The 17219-nt window shown below is 48.4% G+C and overlaps 1 protein-coding gene across 1 annotated transcript; it reads right to left on the bottom strand.

Moving 5' to 3' along the window:
• Nucleotides 1–1009: 1009 nt before the first annotated feature.
• On the bottom strand, nt 1010–8922 carry LOC119823636 (apolipoprotein L3-like). Its single transcript, XM_038343720.1, has 4 exons — nt 8858–8922; nt 6289–6372; nt 3804–3930; nt 1010–1829 (listed from the first exon to the last, which is right to left on the bottom strand). Exons 2-4 carry the CDS (start codon nt 6296–6298, stop codon nt 1010–1012), a joined length of 957 nt encoding a protein of 318 aa, XP_038199648.1. The 5' UTR covers nt 6299–6372; nt 8858–8922.
• Between the last annotated feature and the right edge of the window lie 8297 nt (nt 8923–17219).

The raw sequence follows: 17219 nt of genomic DNA on the forward strand, positions 1-17219 counted from the left end.
ATATCTTTCTACCTCAGATCAGTCTGATTTAGCATGACCGCGTTTGTTTTTGGTCCCATGCCACCTTCTTCTGTTATAATTGACTGGTATATATTCCATTTTCTAGACCACAGTTAATATTTATTGAACACAAATTATAGAAGACAAGAGGACAAAATCCAGGTTATCTAGACACTATCTTGGCCATCACACCTCCCCACAGTATGAGAGGAAGCTGAGGGTCACAGACTGAGTCTCCTGTCACAAACATGTTGACCCCAAACAAAACTTCGTTTGACATCTTATGTAAATCTGCCTTGACTCTCTATATCCAAGGACCCAACAATGACACATCACAGCACAGACATTCACTTTGATGTCATTGGTCTCTCTGGTGACCCTGTCCCCCTGGAAGGCTGACTACTTCTCAAGAACTCCATCTTTTCTGCTGTCACCACCACCATCCTCAACATCATCTTCATCCCCATCATCATCTTCACCACTATAACTGTCCAGGGGTCACTTTCTAGAAGACACAAGGGTGAGTTGATCCTGCTGATGCTGGGAAGACTCACCTAGAGATCATATGGACCCTGCTCTCAGGGAATGGGATGTGGTCCCCTGCTATGGCTTCAACTCCCACTCTGGCTTTCTCCCATCTTCAGCTCTCCAGGTTTCCTAGGTTCTCATTGCTTTTTCGTGTACCACTCTCCATCCCAGACCCTCTGTATTGCAGTCCTAGTCCCATTCTCTAGGCATTCTAGTCCCTTATTTTAGACTCCGGTTCCTGCATTCTTTTTTTTTTTTTTTTTTTTGTTTGTTTTTCGAGACAGGGTCCTGCATTCTTAAAGTGCTGACTATCTACGTTTAACTTGCTCTGCTCAGCCAGAGATATAAACTCCTTAACCCTCAGTTCCATAGACTTGATCATGCGTTATTTCTCTTGTAATGGTATCCCCCCCCCCGTCCCCACCCTTATACATGTCATTTCCCCTGAACTCTTAACTGCTTGGTGGAGGGATCACTGAGGCTAGACTGACTGCAGAGCCTTGTGGAGCTGCTCAAATTCGTGCAACTTCTCTTCTAGATTGTTAGCCAGCTCCCGTATTGCTCTTGCCAACTTTGTCTTTGCCCCATTGTGTAAATCCTTGGAGTCAATCACAAGGTTATACACATCAAATCCAAATATTGAAACCTTACTGAGTCCTTCTGCAATCTTGGCTACTCTGGTTCCTAGGGGAATATCTCGTGATATGAGATTCCTCAACTGCCTAATACCTTCTCTAAACGTTGTGAAGTTCCTGATTCGGCCTGTTCTGATGGCTTGAATGTGATCCCTGAGGGTTTTCCAGGCACAGAATATTTCCACACCCTTACTACTAAATTTGAATGTGATCAAAGGCATGATCTTCAAAATTCTGTCCAGTTCGTCCATGCTGGCTTCAATCAGGCGCCTGGCTTCTCTTTCATCTGCCGTTCTGATGGATTCTTCCACAATGGAAGTGGTGACGCCAGTCGCAGCTGCGGCTGCTCCTAGACCCACTGAAGCTGCTGACATAATCAGAGAGGCCCCTCCTGTGAAGGGTGCCAGAACTAATCCAGCGATTGTAGCAGCGATGCCTGTGGAGCCGGACACCACATTGGCGATGGCGCAGCCCTTGTGCACCTGGTCAAGATGGTCAGCCAGAGCTCGGAGCTTCCTGATGTGTTCTTCAAGTTTCCCTTTCAACTCAGGAAATTCTTTCAGAAAATTCTCTTTCTGCTGCCTCTTTTCTGTTTCATCATCTTCATCTGCGGGCTCCTGGGCTAAACGCTTCTCCAGTGCATCACGCAGGGCAGCCTCCTCCTCGCTGTGACAGAAGAGATCACGTTCATGAATAAAAGAGTTACTTTTTGAAAGCTAAAACCTTGTTCAAACCTCACTTTCATACCACAGACCCAGCAGGAATAACGCAGCAGAGATCTGTGATCTGCCCTCTCCCCTGAGCATCTGGTACCGCACAGATGTCCAGGGCCTTAGTCCATAGGGCTCAGTGTGTGAAATCAGGACACTTGACAAAATTAGAGGCACTGATAAAATGATTTCACTCAAGGTCAAGCCAATGTCATTACTATCTGTGGGAGCCCTGTTTATGAGCACAGGGACGTGGGCTTAGAGTAATTACTCTTTAACTCAAAGAACTACACGTATTGTATGGAATTCCCCTTTCCCGAGAGTCTCCTCTCTGTCCCTAATTACCCTGAAGTCATCTGCAGCCTATGCAGTGTCCAGCTGGCATGAATACCTGTGTTTGACTGGGGTGGTCTGCAATGGACCATTCCCAGGGCAAGCAAAGTGTGGATTCCTCAATATAAATGAATTCCAAACCTAAAGTCTCAATGCTCCACATCTGTCCTCATGGGACAATACACAGAGACAGCACAATTGCTTTAGAAGCTTTGCATAAAACTTTCCCATTTCCTCTACACAGTGTCAGCATTCAGGTAGCCACTCACTCCTGACCAGGTTTAGTCAGAGTCCTGCAAACCGAGATCACCATGCTAACAGACACCACAGCTAGTGACAGGGTCACATTTGAATACAGCAAGGTCATGAGCAAAGATGCATGGGGCCTGGAGACCACTAATAGTGACAAGCAGGCTGGACATCACCTGAAGATGGACAAGGCAATAAGGGAAATATTTTCCTCTGAGACAGTGACATACGATCCCCTCAGACTCTCAGGTTCTTCAAACCATCCTCCAACCACAGTGACTGTGGACTCGTGTCTCTAGGCACACATCCTTTCTTATACTTAGGGAGCACTGCATAGAACAGGATAGAGTCTGAAATACCACCTGAGAACTTCTGGGCACACACAGCATGTGGAGGGTGTGCCCAAACACAGTGCTGCACACCCATAAAGCATGAGGTCGGGGCTGAGGAGATAAACACTCTTCTCTGTCTTGCATGTCCTCTGCTAGGCCTCTTCTCTGTGCCTCCAATTCCTCCATCCTTCCAGCCCTGCTGTCCTCGTCTTCTTCCTACACCTGCATTCTAAGGTCACTGTCAGCCTTTCCTGAACCCTGGCTGAGACCCTGGTCCTGCTCTCTCTGGTCTTCGGAAAGGGTGCTGGCACTTGGTTTTCCATCCCTGACCTGCTGCTCATCCCAGGCTGTCACCACCACGTCCTATCAGCCTGCATTCCCCTTTCTAGTGAACACAGCTGGGCTTCAGATGTCAGTAGGGACAGTCAGGATTAACACAGCTCCATGCAGCTTCACTGTGGGCTCTCGGCCTCCTCAGTTCACAGAGGACCCTGCTGTTGTTACAGTTCCTCAGGTGGGAGGAGAGTGACCGAGACAGAACCTGGGGACACGGTTAACCATGTCTATAATTTTCTCATATGTCTCACAATAAGTTCTTGATTCCTCAGTCCTACAGGAGACTCCTGGCCCTGGTCTCTTCTCACTTCTAAAGGAGCTCTCAGTGAGAACTTTCAGGGGCACCCACTGTGTACTGGTCACATGCGGAGAGCTGCACACACATGATCTTATTTTCTCACACTGCAATCTCATGGTGGTGAAACTCAGGAAGTGCTAACTAACTTGCCAAGGTCACAGAACTCGTAGATGGCAGAATCGGTCCCGGCACCTTGAGCAACATCTTCAGTCACCCTGAGGTGATGTCCACCAAGGATAAAATAGTGGAAACATTCCTCCTGGACTGCTGAGAAGGAATGTCCACAACCCCACCCCTGGGACTGCCTAGAGTAGGTGTGCCTACTCAGAAAGCCTCATCCTCATGATGTGGTGGGCAGTGCTGGGTGCACCATTCAGATAACCTTGACAACTCTGCTGCCTCCACAAACGCCTTCCAGGCTCCGTCTTCAGTTATCAAGAGCTTCAGGTCATCTCTGCACAGTTCGTCCACGATGATGGCAGCTATTTCGCACCCGAATCTTATAAAATCTATTTATCAAGAAAAGAATGAGGTTAGCGGACAGCGTGGAAGAGGTTAAATAGCAAGTAGCTGTAGGCGGTTAGATGCCATGTTCCTGAACATTTGTCTTAGGGTTCTAATGGGGTCTCCTGGGTTGTATGTTCAATTATGCCCCCTAAACTCATATGTAAAAGCTCTTAGGCTCAGCAACTGTGCTTGGATACAAAACCTTTAAGGAAGTAAAGCAATGAAGATCAAATGATGCTCTAAATATAGAGCGCTACTCAGTTGGACTGGTGTCCTCATGACAGTGAGATACCAGAGGTCTGTTCTCTGTCATCTGTCCGTCATTTCATTCTCTATCATATGTTCACACGGTTGTCTCTGTGGCCACCTCCCTCTCTGTCTATGTCTATGTACACAGAGGAGACACCATGTGCAGATGTAGTGACCCTTCTCCCTCTGCATACCAAGAAGAGGATGCTTATTGGGACTAAATTTCCATATGTTCATTATAGATATGGGCTTCCATTGCTGAGGGAAATGACAGACCTTTTGTTGAAGTTCCTTTTTGCACCCACCACCAGCTTCTAACACCTCAAAAATCTGTGGTACCAGCGCCTTCAGATGTGACTTTCCAGCTACTGGTGATCTCTCCATTAGCTTATTGTGTCAACAGTAGAATTTTAAAAAGATATGGAATCAACATCAGTGTCTATTGAACATGGAGGGACTCAGGTTGTTTCCTGGATCAGGACGCTCTGACACCATAGAGAAATCATCCAGGACCACTCGACTCTTGCATCTTTCTTGACTCCACAGCCAGTACCCACAAACAGCACTGCCAGGTATGGCTGCCAGCTTGGGGTGGACCGTTGTCCCATCAACCACACCAGCAGCAGCTTTATACAGTGAAGCAATGTCTTTCCAGGAGCAAGCAAATGTGCTTTCTCTTTTCTGGGCCCTAGCTGAAGCTCCAAACTAGAACTTAGTTGGCCGGCATCTGGTCTGGAATGCACCCTCCCATTCTTCCCCGCAGAGTAGGAACCTTCCCTCAGTGTCCCTCAGTGACCCTGTGCCCTGGACAGTCACAGCCATTCCTCAACACTGAGCTTCCTAGTGTCCTTTTCTCTCCAAATACAAAATGTCAAACACTTGTCATTTATTACAGCCCCACCTGCTCTTTCATTGTTGACCTCCATACAGAGTCAGCATTAATAACCATCCCACAGACTCGATATTATAGCATATTGACCTTACCCCACAAAGAAATTAATCCATTGCTTTTTAATTTAGCCTTTTGTAAGTTCTCAGAATATGGACAGATAACAACTATGTTCTTTCCAAGATAATACAGAAATGGCCTCTATCCCAATTGCCAATAAAGTCCTTGCATCTCTCTGAAACCACATGACCAGAATCCCCACTTCTGCGTTGCTTTCAGCAGGACTGCCTTCCAGGATCCTGCTCCATTGACCCCTGGGTCTCTGCTTACAGTATTCAACTTGCATGTCTCGTTCAGTGTTCCAAAGCCTCCCACTTTCCTTGCATATATGTATATTCCTTTCTCCCCATTCTCTTCCTATACATATGCAGCAAATATTTACTATATATACTTTACACACACACATGAACACAGGCACACACACACAAACGCAGGCACACACACACGTACACATGCTTGTAGCTGGGTTCTTCACATAAGGAACCCACTCTCTGGTGAGAATTTCTGGATTATTACTTTTCTGTTGTCATAAACACTATGACTACATTAATAAAACTCCTTTGGCTTCCAGCTCCACAGGGTTAGATGTCCATAGTGTCAGTAAAGGGAGAGAAACAGGTATTGGAAGCTGAGAGATTACATCTCTACTGTGCCTAAGAAGTGCAGAATATACTGGAAGGGCTAAGGATATGGATTCTACTTAATTTTTTTTTAGCTTTATTTTGTTTTATTGTTGAGATAAGTTCTCACTATGCAGCTCCGACTGACATAGAACTCAATATGTAGATCAGGCTGGAATCAAATTCACAGAGATCCCCCTACTTCAGCTTCCCCAGTGCTGGGATTAAAGCCCGCACACTGCAATAAACTGGGCTATAAACTCCAGAGGCCCACACTCAGGGATGGACTTCCTCCAGTAAGGCTGTGAGTTCCATAACCTCCCAAATGGCAACACTAACTGAGAACCAGGTATTCAAATGCTTGACCTTCTGGGCTATCTTTTAGTAAGAACAGCCAGCACACTTATACACACAAGCACAAAACACAGGCGAACCATGAAGACAAAAAGAACCTGGTTTGGACAAGTAAAAGGTGCAGCATTTCCTCCCCGCATTGGACTTTTGTGAGATGGAAGAAGGAAAGAGTAAAGGTAGTTGGCTACCGGATGCCATGACTGCGTCTGGGTCCTCAGCACCAGCTCTGGGACTTCAGATAGGTTCTCCTCACAGCTCTTCACGTGTCTGGGCTGGAGGGAGGAGACAAACAACTGTAAGGTGTCATGGGGACAGCTGAGGGAAGTCAGGTCGAGGGGACAGAGGCCCAGTGCTTCCACCAGAGTGGGGGTAAAGGAGAAAACAATGGGTAGCCAGAGTTTCTCCCCCAGTGGGCCCTGCACTGCTGCTTACAGATGTCAGTCATCTGGTCTACCCTCTTCCCTCACCCTCGCCACATCAGAGCTCTCATGCCCTGTTATTGGCCATGGAGAATGTCACCATTAGGGACATAGCCATGAAGGAAAACAATATACAATCTATATTCAAGAGAATTATTAAGAGATGCTCTGTCAAGTCCTAGGTGGGCACATATGGGAACTGAAGGTAATGTTTTCTGAATGTCTGTGATACCCAGGGCTCCTAATACGCACCTCATTAGGTGACCAACATCCTCTATGAGATGAGGACCCTTTTGAGCCCCATTGTAAAGCTAACAAGATCCTAAAAGTTTGCCGACAACAGTCTGCCAAATTTCCCAGTAATGCTATACCACAGATTTAACCTGATTGGCACCTCACATTTTAGGTATGACTCCCGACACCCTTAAACACACAGCAGCACTTCCTCCCTGCCCCATGTGACTGTGAGTGCCTTCTTACTCAAACCACGGCAGGTTCCCCATGACAGCTTAAATTCTTGGATGCTACAGGGAGCTCCTAGAGCCCCTACCCTCTTTGTTTCTGGAGGATCCTGCATCCCCCCAGGGCTGGAGTCCTGTCAGTCCCTGCCCTGGTCAACCCATTCCTTTGCCCTCTTCCTCAGTGTTCAACCTTAGGCCATTTCTAATCATCATGTGAAAGGCACTGGAAGGATATTCTCTTGTAAGAAACGTCTGCACTGGGATTATTTTCTGTAAGATATTTATAGAACCAAAATGACTGGATCATGGCATATCTATCTTTATTTTTTTCATAACCCGAGGCTCGCCGTTGTAGAAATAATGTGTGAGAACCCACACTCCCACAGGCAGTGCATGAGGGTGTACATTCCCCCCAGACTTCCTAGTGCACAGTAGCTTGAAACAGCAAATCTGACTGCACACAGAGAGGCCAAGGGAGGGTGGGGGCTGACAGTTTGAGGCCAGCTGAGGCTTCCAGTGCAGACACTAGATCTAACACAGGACTATCACCACTGAGGTTCGGGGTAAGGTTGCATTTCCTTGTATGTCAGGTAGACAGAGGGGCATCCATCAAGTCCAGGGACAACTATAGTGAGGGCACATGCAGTGAGACCTGGAGGTGGCAGGGGCCTGAACACTCAGAACTCCAGATTCTCTAAGGCTTCGTGAAGGATATCACACTCTATGCTTCCAATGACCTTTAACGTATGTGCTATTTGTACCCCTGTTCCCCTCTCTCTGGGGCCCCCTCCCTGCCTTCCAATCAGTGACATGTCCACCCCAATTGTCCTCCTTCATACTTTTGGCATCTTAGGGACCAGTATCTCTTTTGCCCTCTCTACCAGTGCTCAGCCTTGCAGCAACCATAGGTGGAGAGCAGCCTTCGGGACTTAGTGGGGCAGGCAATCCAGCTCCCTCTATCAGAGGGTTAAAACAGGGACATGGAGAAGTGTGACAAACCCCATGTCACACAGCACACAGAGCAGAGAGGTGAGGGAAACAACAGCCCTGACTCTGAACAGAAGAGAAATCCTGTGGATTTAACACTCTGAGTCCCTCTGCTTTATTAGAGCTCGCTCTGCCGCACAATCTGCCCCTAGTGTTAGGTAAGGCTGGGGTGCCATGATTCTGAGACTCTGCACTGAGCCCACTCTCAGTCCCCGTTCCTGGGTCCCTTTCACACCTGCACACACAGGACAGCCTTGGCTTCCTCCTCTGTCCCCCACAGGTTAGGCAGAGGGCAGCTGACGACAACGAGTGTAGCCTCTCACCTGCCTGTTCAGCCTCCATTCAGGTATTCTAGACAAGTCACTCTATGCTATGCCTCAGTTTCTCCACAGGGCCTGACAGCATAGTCACAAAGACCACATGTGCTAGCACCCCTTAGTCATCCTGTATATCTTACTAAAACCTCATTTTCATTTGTCCCAGAACAGCACCCCAAGACAAGTGTTGGGTGTCTATACAGTACAGGTTGATGTCCCTGTGTCCCCTAAACTCTTCCATTTCCTTCTTCTGTTCTGTATCTATTTATCCACAGAAAAAGGCTACCTTCTCTCTAGGGTCCCTGATTATGTCTCAGGTTGACCTGCAAGGAGGGTCAGGGCCCAAGCAGTGTGTTGATACCATCTGAGGGATCCCACATCCTCTCCTGAGGGCAGAGGAATAGAGAGAAACAGACCCCGTTCTGAGTGCAGGTCCAGCCATGCTGCTGCTGAGTCTGCGACCTGCACTATTGTCCAACTTTGTTGAGTTCATCCATAAAATGGGGCCATAACCCTCCTCCTCCAGAGCAGTTGAAAGGATAAATATGTGGGGAAAAGGATCCTCAAACTCACCTAGGAATCTTCCTGTTACCACGGTTTGATGGTTCTTAGCTGTCCTTAGCTATGTAGAACCAGTCACCGGCTGCATGCATAAGTCACAAACAGACTAGATCTAGGCTCTATATACCTAGTGCCTGAAAGTGAAAGAAAACTTTCTGGTTGTGGCCCCTCATGATAAAACAACCCAGCAGGCATGATGCCTGCCAGGCATCACCCACCCTACTGATGCCCCATGGCCAGGAGCTGTTATGTCCAACAGTACGTCTGGCCTGGGTGAGATAAGAGTAGACCAAGAATGAAGGTCGCCGATGTGGCTTCAACTGGTGTCCATTTCCAAGGAAAAGAACACATTCGTGACTGTGACGATAAGAGAATGCTTGGTCTCACAAGCAGGGACCAATCTTGTTTTCCTTGGATCCGAGGAGAGAGAATAAATTGGGACTCGCCACAGTCACGGGTACATTTCTCATGTATCTCTCAGTACTTTCTGATGATGGGGAGGTTCAGAGTGATAGAAGCTTACTGTAGCAGGACTGGGAGGAGAGGGTATCCAGGGAGGAGGGCACCAAGAGGAAGGCAGTCAAGGGCCTAGCAGAGGGCACTTAAGAGGGACAAGGGACATTGCTTCCCTGCCAGCTCTGACCTCAGGCTTCATGAGCAGCAGTGCTGTGCATGGATGCTCTCTATACACTGTCTTCTCTGAGGGGTCCATGGTGATATTAGTGCCTGTCTTCTGATTTAAACAGAGCTCCCAGAACATCTCAAAGAATGTGTGGCTACAGATAACTCCCAAAGTCAGTGTGATTGAAGGAAGATTTTATAAATCCAGCATCTGAGTGGGTCCCATGTCCCCATCCCAGATGAAAACTCTTCCCTTGTTGCCTCTTGCAATTTGAGTGGATTTCCTAGCTACACTTTATGATTGGTGGTCTCCACTCCACTTTCGTCCTCGCAGGCAGCCTTGCTATATTCCAATGCGACACTGGAACCCAGTGTGGTGTCTGTTTGTCTGCAGGATCTTGAACTATATCTGCCGTGAGGGTTTAAAGCCAGTGAGGGACGAGAGTCAGCCTGGAGCCAGGGTTAATGGAGATCTTCTGCTCTCAGCAGCTGATCCTGGGTGCTTTATAGATGGCGGGGAGTGGGCTGTGGGCATCTGGATAGTGCATTCCACAGGCAATCGATGTGGGGCCTCACTTATGGCTCTGAGAGGCTTCGGTTTTCAACTGCATTGTAAGTTGCCAGGAGTAGTTAAGTTGGCCAAGTCCAGGACAACTGTCTTAATTAGCTGCTTGTATCTTTCTGATAATGTCTCAGATAGGATTTCTGTTGCTGTGATGAACACCATGACCAAAAGCACATTGTGGAGAAAAGGGTTCGTTTAGCTTACACATCCCTGTCATGGCCCATGCAGTGATGGAAACTGTTGCTTTCTGGCTTGTTCCCAGTGTCTTTCTCTGCTTGAATTCTTAGGCCAGCCCACGGGTATTGCCACCCACAAAGTGTTTGGCCCTCCAACATCAATCACTAATTAAGGAAAGATGCTACTGACTTTCCTAGGTGTCAAAGCAATGCAGAGACAGCTTCATATTGGAGGGTGGTTCTTATTTAGGTTTTTAAACTCTTTATATGCTCAACTAATTTGGTTCCATTGCCGAGCTCTCCAGGCAAGCACAGGCATTCCTGCAGGATGGAAGCCTTGAGGCTGCAGATGACTTCCCAGCAGCCAAGAGAGGGAAGACTCTCTGGAAAGGGGAAACCTTCATGACTCATTAATATTCTCTGAGCTTGGAGTATTTGCTCTGATCCCACATCCCTGTGCTCATCCTCAGAGTCACCCGGGGACAAATATTTTGGTAGTGATGTCACTGAGTGAGGGCATCTTATCAAGTGCCTGTTACCAAGGTGTCTTGACACTACTTTACACACTGTTTCTGTGGACTAAGAATCATAGGCGTTTCTGTTGTACCAAAGGTTCATGGCAAAATCATGGATCTAGGTTAATTTATTTTTGACAATATTTAGTGTGATTTAAACTATACAAGTGTTAAGGGCCCATGTTAGAGCTAAGCAAACACTTTCTCAAGGGCTTGACCTCTGCTGTCATGGGGAGGAGGAAGCTGCCGTGTCTGCTGTTCTGAAGAAGCACACAGCATACATGGAAGTGACTAACACAGAAATCTTCACTAGAAAGGCATGACAGGAAGAGGGCTTGGGAAGTTTTCCTTGATTAAAAGTGAAACTTGGAGAGCCCCTCCGGAAATTCCCAGCCCAGTGACCATCTTGACCAGGTTCACACAGACTGTGCTCTCTCCAATGTCGTGCCCAACTCCCCCAGCATTGCCTCAGGAGTCCTGGCATCCTGGGTTTAGCTCTGACACAGCAGGGGCAGCCTGCTGCTCTCAGCAGCTAGGTTGTGTCTGCTAGCTGCAGCTGCTGCGATGGTGTTAGCACTGCAATTGTCGAGGAATCATGTGGGCAGGCAGCTGCAGCTGAAGCCAGGTGCAAGGTTGCTGCTGGTACAAACACACGAATGGAGCTCCAGGGTATAAAGGGCAGGCAGCTGCTTCGTACTGGGGCCCTGATGTGCAGCGAGTGAGCTCAGTCAGGTGCAATGATAATATCATCTGGAATTACACCTAAGGTGCGTCAGTATACGCAGTGTACAGAATGGTCTCCTTTCCTTAAGAGATCTCATTGTGTGTGTGTGTGTCTGTGTGTGTGTCTCTGTGTGTGTGTGTGTCTGTGTGTGTGTGTGTCTGTGTGTGTGTGTCTGTGTGTGTCTGTGTGTCTGTGTGTCTCTGTGTGTGTGTGTCTGTGTGTGTGTCTGTGTGTGTGTTTGTGTGTGTGTCTGTGTGTGTGCGTGTGTGTATGTCTCTGTGTGTGTGCTTGTGTGTGTGTCTGTGTGTGTGTGTTTGTGTGTGTGTGTTTGTGTGTGTGTGTTTGTGTGTGTGTGTTTGTGTATGTGTGTGTCTGTGTGTGTGTGTCTGTGTGTGTCTGTGTGTCTGTGTGTATGTCTCTGTGTGTGTGTTTGTGTGTGTGCGTGTGTGTGTGTCTGTGTGTGTGTGCGTGTGTGTGTGTCTGTGTGTGTGTGTTTGTGTGTGTGTTTGTGTGTGTGTCTGTGTGTGTGTGTTTGTGTGTGTGTCTGTGTGTGTGTGTGTATGTGTGTGTTTGTGTGTGCGTATGCATCTCCTGGTGTTGGTCTTTGCCATGTTTCATCTTCACAGCCACCTTGGTGGGATTTGAAATAACTAAGGAGACACAGACCTCTGGGGACCTGAGTGGGCATTCCCAGAGACGTTTAGGTGGGCAAGGAAGATCTACCGTGGTTGGCACCATCCCATGAGCTGGACAACAGAGGAATGAGGAAGGAATCCATGAGACTCCATATGACCAACCGGCCCATACTACAGCCGAGTGACTTGCTGGCCACGAAAGAGTGACCCTCAAGCTGTGCGGCAGATAAACTCTTCTTTCTTTACCTTCTCTATGTCAGGCATTTTGTCACAATGATGAAAAAAGTAAATAACACGGAGGGGTGTTACCATGGAGTAGACTGTTGCTGTGACACACCTGATCATGTGGTTGTAGTGTATGGTACTGAGTAGTGGGAGGAATGTGGACGATGCTTGTCTGTGGGCTGCAGAAACCCTAGAGCACTGTCAGAAGAGCCTTGGAGCTGTTCTGGTGGAGCTGGGAAGACTGGAATACAGGGAAGAACACGCACAGTGGAGCCCTGGCTCACACGGGTTCAAGGGAGCAAGAGTCTCCTGGAACACAGGGGACACAGCATCCATATCCCTTCCTAGACAGGGGACACAGCATCCGTATCCCTTCCTAGACAGGGGACACAGCATCCATTTCCCTTCCTGTCTGAGGACCTTGCTATGTACTGTCTATGCCCTGAAATCTGAGTGAGACTGTTTACTCCGCAGCTGCCTTCTCCAGAGTCATCAGCAGCTCTAGCAGATGCTTATCTGAGGAGCTTGTACAGGTTAGCACCATGCAGGATGCTTTTGGTGGTCATTCCAATATGAAAAAGTGCATCCATGCTGACTAACCCAGAGTATATCATGAGCAAATACTCCTCCTGGATTGTGCAGTCCACTAAGGGACACTCAGGACAGCCTGAAGGGGGTGTTCCTGCTCAGAGGAACCATGCAAGCAGGGTGGGTAGGGGCAGTGATGGAGCCTCATGGAGGTGACCTGGGCAGTTCAGCCTCCTCTGGGCAAGCTCCAGACTTCATCATCAGTCGGCAGGAGCAGGTTCTGTCTGCTCAGTGTGTCCAGGAAGTCCCTAATGACTTCCTCCACGAAGCATCTGCTCTCTCCTTGGAAAAACATAAAGTTAGAAAAAGGAACGCTGTAGTGTGACTGTCATCTGGGATCAGTCACATGAAGCACTTCTGGCAGAGTCACCAGTGTTAGGGACATCAGAGACCTAGATGTGTGAACATCAAAACAGGCACACTCAGCTTCAGGAAGCAATGCTACTAGGGTAAGGTCACAGACGACCCCTAGTGCTGTAACAGGATCACCATAGAGGAAAAAAGGAAAACACAAGAAAGTAGAAGGGTGATTAGCTGTATGGGGAGAGGTCAGCGGGAGTTAGAGGATACAGAAGGGTAACTGAGGAGAATATGTTCAAAATGTATCATATGCATGTATGAAAATATGATAACAAAACCCATTACTATACTTAATTTATATATGTTAATAGAACGTTTGAGGAAGGAAATGAAGAAGGAAGAGAAGTCCCATGTCTGTGGGCTTGCCCCATCTTGTGTGTAATTCCAGATTCCCAAGTAGAAGTGGGGTCATTTTCCTGGACTCCCAGCCCTTGGTCTTTGAGCTACACAGACCTCGATTCTTACTAATTACCTGTCACAGGCTTTGGTGTAGTCATAGTCTCAGAACAGATTGAGAGATTCTCGTTTGGCCTCTAAGACTGACTGACATTTTCAAGACATCCCCTCTCTGGCTGTCTCTCTGCAGAGATAGGAAATGTGGAAACACCTGTAGGTGGATCCTTCCTCACTTTCTGTGGCAGACACTGGAGTTACTTCTCCAACAAGGCTCACCACAGCCCAGCTCCTCCAGTGCCTTTTCCCATAACCCTCACTAATACCATGATGCCGAGGCGAGCCTTCTCCTTCATTGAGAACACATGACAGATTTACCTGATAACGGCAGTACTGTCCCTGTGGTCTTTGGCTGATGAACATGGACTGTACAGGCACATGTTGCTAGTGTGACATGGAGGAATGAATAAATCAAGGCACCTGTAAGGTGTCCCCGTGAAGCCTGTCAGAGGTGGTCATGGCTTCCAGAGGTTCCTCTCCTCAGCAGTTTGTTTTTGCGCACTGACCCCATTGCAGCAGCACAGTGACTCCTGAGGTCACTGATGTGCACCCAGAAGAGCAGAAGCCCTCCCCTTGCCTCCCTCTCCTCTTGGGCACTAGACAGCCAGGACTCTGATCATGTGTTATGTTTAAACTGACAGTGGATATGTGACTCAGGCTAAAAAAACAAAACAAAACATCAAACAAACAAACAAAAACAAAAACAAAAAAAAAAAACAAGGAAAGCCTGCAAAAGGATTTCTGAGACTCTTGCAGATAGAGGTGTATCAGGAGGGCTGGCTTCCCTTTCTTTTTCTTTTTGCTCCCAGATGGCAGGACCTCAGAAACATGATGACCATCCATAGAATAGGTCCAGATGCTCTTCTGGAGATATGGTTAAGGTGAGCAAGTCAGGGATCATAACTGGGAAAGTGGGAAGTCATGACAACACTGAGTCCTCGGTGACAGCGTCTGCACTGTGGGTCTCATTCTCCCATGATCCTATGGTGCTGGGGATGTGGCTCAGTGCTAGAGCACTTCCCTAGATGCAGGAGACCCTGGGTCCTCAGCACGGGGGGGTGGAGAAATTCTCTCTTCATCAGCTCTGAACCTGACTTGGACCTCGCCCTTCTGGACTTCTTGGATAAGTGTTCCCTCTGTAGGTGCTTTGAGGGATCTCTGATGGTGTCTGCCCTGTCCTGCTCCTGGTGAGCTGGAAGCCCAAGCAGGGAGCTTCTTTCTCCTGCTGTGCTTAACTGTCCAGATGGGGCAGAACTGAGGCTGTCTGTCTGCACAGCCTTCCTGGGGCAGTGAGAATCCCTGCCTCTGATTTAGGAGGGAACACAAGGGTCAGGACTACATGTTTCTTCCTGTGTCAGGTTCAAGGGCTCCCACACAGCACACAAACCCTTCTCCCTGCTGCAGCCACTCCCTCATTACCCCCTCCCAACAGAGGAACGGTCCAGAATTTCTGGCCTCTAGTGGGCTCTGCCCACCCCTTAAAATTCTTCCTTTTCCCTCCCTATTGAGATCATTACACACCACCTTCTTTTGCTGGCTTGCAAAGTCCCTCCCAACCATGGATGTCCTATTTCCTAGTGTGTGTGTCTCTCTACTACAAATATCCCCCACCCCCAGTTCTTTCACCAACAGGGCACTTGGCACAAACCCTGTAACAGCCCATAGATGGTAAGTAGGGCTAGCTGTGCAGTCTCTTTCTCTGGAGACCAGCTAGGGTTCATAGGTACCCCGTTTATAGCAGGGAGACCACAGAGGGTGTCCATGGAGACACTGTGGGGGACAGAGCAGCTTGGATCGTCCAAGTGGGAAAGAATTGACTGTCGGGCCATAAGGGAAATGACAGACAAACCAGAGACTACAAGCACCAGGAAGGGATCTGCTGCCCAGAGACAGAACAATGGGAAACAATAGCCGGATAGTTAGTAACCGTGGAGACCTGCGGGAAAGAGGCTGAGACGCATTGCTTCCTGGAGCTGGTTGGTTGGACCCCAGAAAGTGAGTGTATGTCCATGTCTGTCTTAGTCTTCATCTAGATACACGAGACAGAGCTGCCATAGTCCCCATCCACCACAGGTTGAGCAGACACCAGGTGAGGCCCAGAGGGCACAAGCCTGCCACCCACTGCTCGGCCTCCTCTCCAGGCCCCTTGACAATCCACTGTCTTCTGCAGCCTCAGATTGCACACAGAGCCTGACATAGAATAGGACCTCAGTGCCAGGCTGTGGGACACCCCAACCCCTTGGCTCCTTGTATCTGAGCAGGCAGCCTTGTCCCCACTCCACTTTAGTAGCCGCATCCCAGAGCCAGCTTTACTGACCAGGCCCCAAGGACAGGCTTAGGCCCCTGCCCTCCTCCATCTCTTTGTTTCCTCCATTTCCCAGGGGAGTGGGCACCCACACCAGACTCTTCTCCTCTAGGATCCCCGGTCATGTCACAAGCATCCTGTCATCTAGGCTGATCAGCTTGGTGATCCCCGTGACGGTGAGTCACTCTCATCCTTCACAAGAGCCACCTCACCAAACACGGCTTGGAATTCTGGTCTCTTATCACAGAGTGTGGACATAAAATGGGTCCATACCTTCTTCTAGGGCTGTGCTGAAGATGAGCAAGTGGGGGAACTAAAAACTATCTCCAACTTACTGGGGAGTCTTCTGGCTGGATTTGAGCAGGACCCAGGTCTCATGAGGGTGGGTGCCATCCCTGATTGTATCTGTGACTACCTGACAAAGGTCAGAATTCAAAGGGAAAGGGAAAGCCACCTCCTCTGAGCAGCTCAGATCCACCTGAGACCCCAGATGCAGGTCCTGAGCCCCACATCCACCTACATCCTTGTTCACCCTCTTACAGGACCAACCTCAGGATGACTTTCTAGGTTCTTTTGTGCACACCCATGTTGTTTGTATGTACTCCATGGTTTTTAAGATAGAAAATCTGCCACTTCAGGCCCGCGGACCTTCCATAGATCACTCTCCACAGCTCCTGGCTTCTGATCATCCCATCCTCTGCTCATCCCTCATGTGGTCCTGGGCTCTGGAATGGATGATGCTGACAGTTTCTTCTGAAGTTGGTGAGCACGGCACTTGGAATCTGTGATTTACATAGATCCTCCTGCATTGCTTCCTCCCAGAAGTTCCCAGCGTCCTCTATGTCAGGGTCCACTACCTCATGTCTTACACACATGGCCTCTTTGATGGATAGGCTAAAGTCCTCTGCTCTATCAGAAGCCTTCAGCTGGAAGACTGTGGGACATCTCTGCTTTGTCACAGAAGAAGGGACTGAGAGGTCCTGGACACCAGGTGCCAGGTCTCTTGGGGCTGTTTCATCATAGGCAAATGTCACTGGGGCTGGATGGCCATGGCCTCACAGCTTGAGGGAAGGAGAGCAGGTGACTACTCAGGACCCATACACTACAGTTTGCAACACAATTATTCACCATTTGGAGTTTTGTAACCATTCTTTAAGATACAAATCTTATCCCATTTTTCAAATCACTGTGTAACTACCACATGTTC

The sequence above is a fragment of the Arvicola amphibius genome, chromosome 9 (assembly GCF_903992535.2).
Source record: "Arvicola amphibius chromosome 9, mArvAmp1.2, whole genome shotgun sequence".
Lineage (NCBI taxonomy): Eukaryota > Metazoa > Chordata > Mammalia > Rodentia > Cricetidae > Arvicola > Arvicola amphibius.

Excerpts from the sequence above, each read along its gene's own strand:
- LOC119823636 (XM_038343720.1), bottom strand. Across the intron at positions 1,830-3,803 it reads GAGGCAGCAGAGTTGTCAAG|CGAGGAGGAGGCTGCCCTGC; the intron begins GTTATCTGAATG and ends CTTCTGTCACAG.